The 3,767-nt window shown below is 32.2% G+C and overlaps 1 protein-coding gene across 1 annotated transcript; it reads right to left on the bottom strand.

The window, feature by feature from the left end:
* Positions 1-235: 235 nt before the first annotated feature.
* Positions 236-2,409, bottom strand: LOC127840941 (uncharacterized). The gene is made up of 4 exons (XM_052369407.1): positions 2,272-2,409; positions 1,225-1,314; positions 774-800; positions 236-513 (listed from the first exon to the last, which is right to left on the bottom strand). The coding sequence occupies exons 2-4, from the start codon at positions 1,277-1,279 to the stop codon at positions 251-253; spliced, it is 345 nt and encodes a 114-aa protein (XP_052225367.1). The 5' UTR covers positions 1,280-1,314; positions 2,272-2,409; the 3' UTR covers positions 236-250.
* Positions 2,410-3,767: the final 1,358 nt, after the last annotated feature.

The raw sequence follows: 3,767 nt of genomic DNA, 5'->3' as shown, positions 1-3,767 counted from the left end.
GCATTTCAAAAATCTTTGTTTTAAGCATAACCGAGTTTTGATATCTACAATCAACATGCTGAAATCATATCCTTGCTATAGACCAATATTGTTCTTATTTTAGGATCGAAATATTTAGTCAAATTGTATTGGCTAGAAGGACATCGCTTAAATACGCTTGTTCGCATCCTTTCTAAACCAACAAGAATTTACTTTTATCTTTTTCTGTGACATTATTACCAGCTTCGTACCATTTCCTATTGGTCTGCGTCTATCGGCAACATCGCCGCGGGCATCCGATACAAGAATTCATGGGCGGCTTCATGCACTGGCCAACTTGCGTCCATCCTTCCGGGCAATTTGGATATATCCATCCTCTGTTCGGTACACACTTGCAGCGCGTAAATCGTCCATCACCTTTGCCCATCATTCCATCGCCTAGGCCGTTTATCATTTGTCCGCCAATTTCGACATCATAATCGTCCATTATTCCTTCATCATATTCTGCCATGTTTCCACCACCACCAATCCCGCCTATACATGCGCAATTAAAACATACCTAGCTAGTGTATTTATGTATTGTATGCTCAGTGACTACGTTTGTTATACAATAACTTTTTTTTCCAAAAAAGTGTTGTTATATATGGAAAATAACAAATCGAGTTGCAAATTTATGCACAAAACAAACGACCCGATACTATTCAAAGGGACTTATCTGATTGACTCTGATATAATTGACATGTTTTTAATTATATTGAGCCATTTTCGATGTTGAGTCTGACTGAACAACTTACCACCGTAGAAGTCGGGGGCTCCGAGGACTGAAATAAAATGGAAAGCGGTCTATATAGAATGACTCAAAAGGATGCGCCAATCGCTTTTGGATAGAAGGCAACTTATCCACCATGTTTATTAAAAATTGACTTTTCAAAGTTTTACAAACGGTAAGCTTTCAGTAACATATTTATGAGTTAAGTCACAATTTGCATGCAATATCATGTTCTGCGTTTGTCTCCGACTTGAGATAATATGAACAATATTAAAAGTTCATGAAATGACCTATTTTATAATTGACACTTTAAATTAGTAATTCTACATCGTTGTTCACCTTAATTTAATAATTCATATATAAATAAACATTTGGAAATAATATTATGTACACATTATGCTAATTATACGCTTTCTAGCTTACTTGGACTAACTCTTAAACTAAATTCAAAAAGATTTATGAAAATGTCGACTTACCGTGCGAGGCTGCAAGACAGATCACCAAGAAAGTGCAGAGCTGTTTAGCATTCATGGTGGATGTTGTTCAACTTGATGAAGGTATAGAGGCTGCAAGACAGATCACCAAGAAAGTGCAGAGCTGTTTAGCATTCATGGTAGATGTTGTTCAACTTGATGAAGGTATAGAGGCTAATAGAGACGTCGTCTTTTTACGACTTGGTTGCATTTATTCGTTTTACGATATATGTTTGACATTGAATTATATTGAAATGTATTCAATCTGGCACATTCGTACAGTAAATTGAAAAAGGAATGGAGAAATACTATCGATCGCATAATAAAAAAAGACGATCTCGCAACTTTGAAATTTAAAATCATATGCGATATATTAATCAGTTGAAATATGAAGTGACTATTAGATTAATTAATTTCCTAGTTAATGTCCCCACGTTGGATATGTCAAGCATATATCGTAAAACGAATAAATTTGAAATATATCAAAATGAATAATATTTATTGAAACAGTATGTCACAGTGACCGTAATAATACAAGTTTGTGAGACCTAAAGCAGTCTAGATTTGTAATATTACTTAAATTGTACCTTTTTTTGTTTCAATAGTACCGTTCACACACAGCAAACTGATATGATTTTGAAGTCCGTAGCGAAACAAACACTTATCGTAGTATTGTGCTCTGTCAATGGTTTAAAACCGAATTCAAGAAGGTAAATCAACTTGCAATTACATACTATATTCAATAATAAAGTGTCGATATACGTTATAAGATCTTTTCAAATAAATAATTATAAATCAATATTATATATATTAATATATTTGTGTGTGTTAACAACTGATGTTATATGAAAGAACATGCTTACATTGTCAAAATTGACATTGTACACACTGACCTGTTCCCAACTGTTATTATTCATAGTGTCTAATTTAAAGATTTGTCCTATTTAAATATTCACAACTATGATTACTTTAAAGGTCGTTCTATTAGAATATGATCTAAATGAAGAAACAACAATAAAAAGCACAAATAAACACAAACTGTACACTAACCTATAAGCCAGAAATTATCTGAAGTCGATGAAAAAACTAAGTGGATGTCGTCTTTTTATACCAAAATAGCGGTTGTTTAAAAGTTGTTTACTGCTACGAATGTTCGTAAACAAAACACTTCATATTTTGATGTTTTGTACAACACTCAATAATCGTCATATTAGAATAACAATGAAATATCTAATTTTAGTTAAATGAACAGTTAGAACATTGTAGTAATGAACTCAGTTGTATCTATATCTTCGCCTGGCCTCGGTATTGTTGTTTTGCTACTTAAATAAAATATATGTAAAATATACTCGAAAACACTAGCTTTTGATAATAAACCACTTACGATATTACAACAATAGGAAGACGATAGGAACTCAAACCAGGATTTACGCACGGATCTTAATATGTTTTAAGCCTGAAGAAGTAAATTGTTGTGATAAACATTTCGGAAAGAAGACTTGACTTGTTTATTTGCAATTAAGATTTATAATAAGTGACCTTTATCTTTCCATCTTTTATCTTTATTCCAAAAGTGATTTGACCGAACTTTGATATAAAATAGTTTCAAACAGCGCTCTGGTTAAAATATTAAAAACGTTAACCTCTACTTGCATCAGCTGTCCCAATTTTTCACAAATTCTGAAGTCGGTTTTAAGACAAACATGAATAAGTCGCTTATTTTATGGAATATGTTTACCATTTAAAAGTTGAAGGTATTGTTTAAGATTTTATTTATTTTGTAAACTTTACAAACGTTCATTTGAAGCTTTTCATATTGTTTAAAAAGCATTGTTTGTCATATTTATTCGAACAAACAAAAGTGAGTGTAATATAATTTTTGAAAACCGATTGAAGAATTTGTGAGGAATCAGGACCAGCAGATAATTAAATCATTACTACACGTGGGTTGACCACCTTGGCATGATCGATCCATAGAATAGCATCGGGGGTTTAATACCGGATTAGGAGAGCCCAAGCAACACAATTGGCCAATACTTATTCAACTAACATTGAAATGTACACGAAATCTTACACATCCCAATATAAATCCAGATACAAAACTAAAGCTTAATTTAGATCACACTGTTGTTAAAGATTTTAAAATTGTATGACTACAATAAAACTTAACGGCTGGTGCGTCTGCAGATGGCTAAATAACATTTCCTACTCCTATATTGTAAATAGTGCAATCAATCCACTCATATTCGGATATTGTAATACAAAGTTTATGATGTTCGTGAAAATCCATTTTGGTGGTTTATGTGCAGTATGTTACACGCACCATTAAACCGTGTTTCGTTTTAGCGTTGATATTAATTTATTTAAAAATAGGATGATAACAGTTTCATAAAGACGTCTAAACATTTTTAAATGATAAAGAAGACTCATGTTTGCAATTTGACACAAAATTCAACTGCTGAGTTTTGCATCGTTTTTTGTTTACATTTACCAACAACGAATATACTTTATTTTCCATGTATACATTACAACACTTTTTTCGACTA

Source organism: Dreissena polymorpha, chromosome 8, assembly GCF_020536995.1.
Source record: "Dreissena polymorpha isolate Duluth1 chromosome 8, UMN_Dpol_1.0, whole genome shotgun sequence".
Taxonomy (NCBI): Eukaryota; Metazoa; Mollusca; class Bivalvia; order Myida; family Dreissenidae; genus Dreissena; species Dreissena polymorpha.
This window is presented reverse-complemented; position numbering and strand designations above follow the sequence as displayed.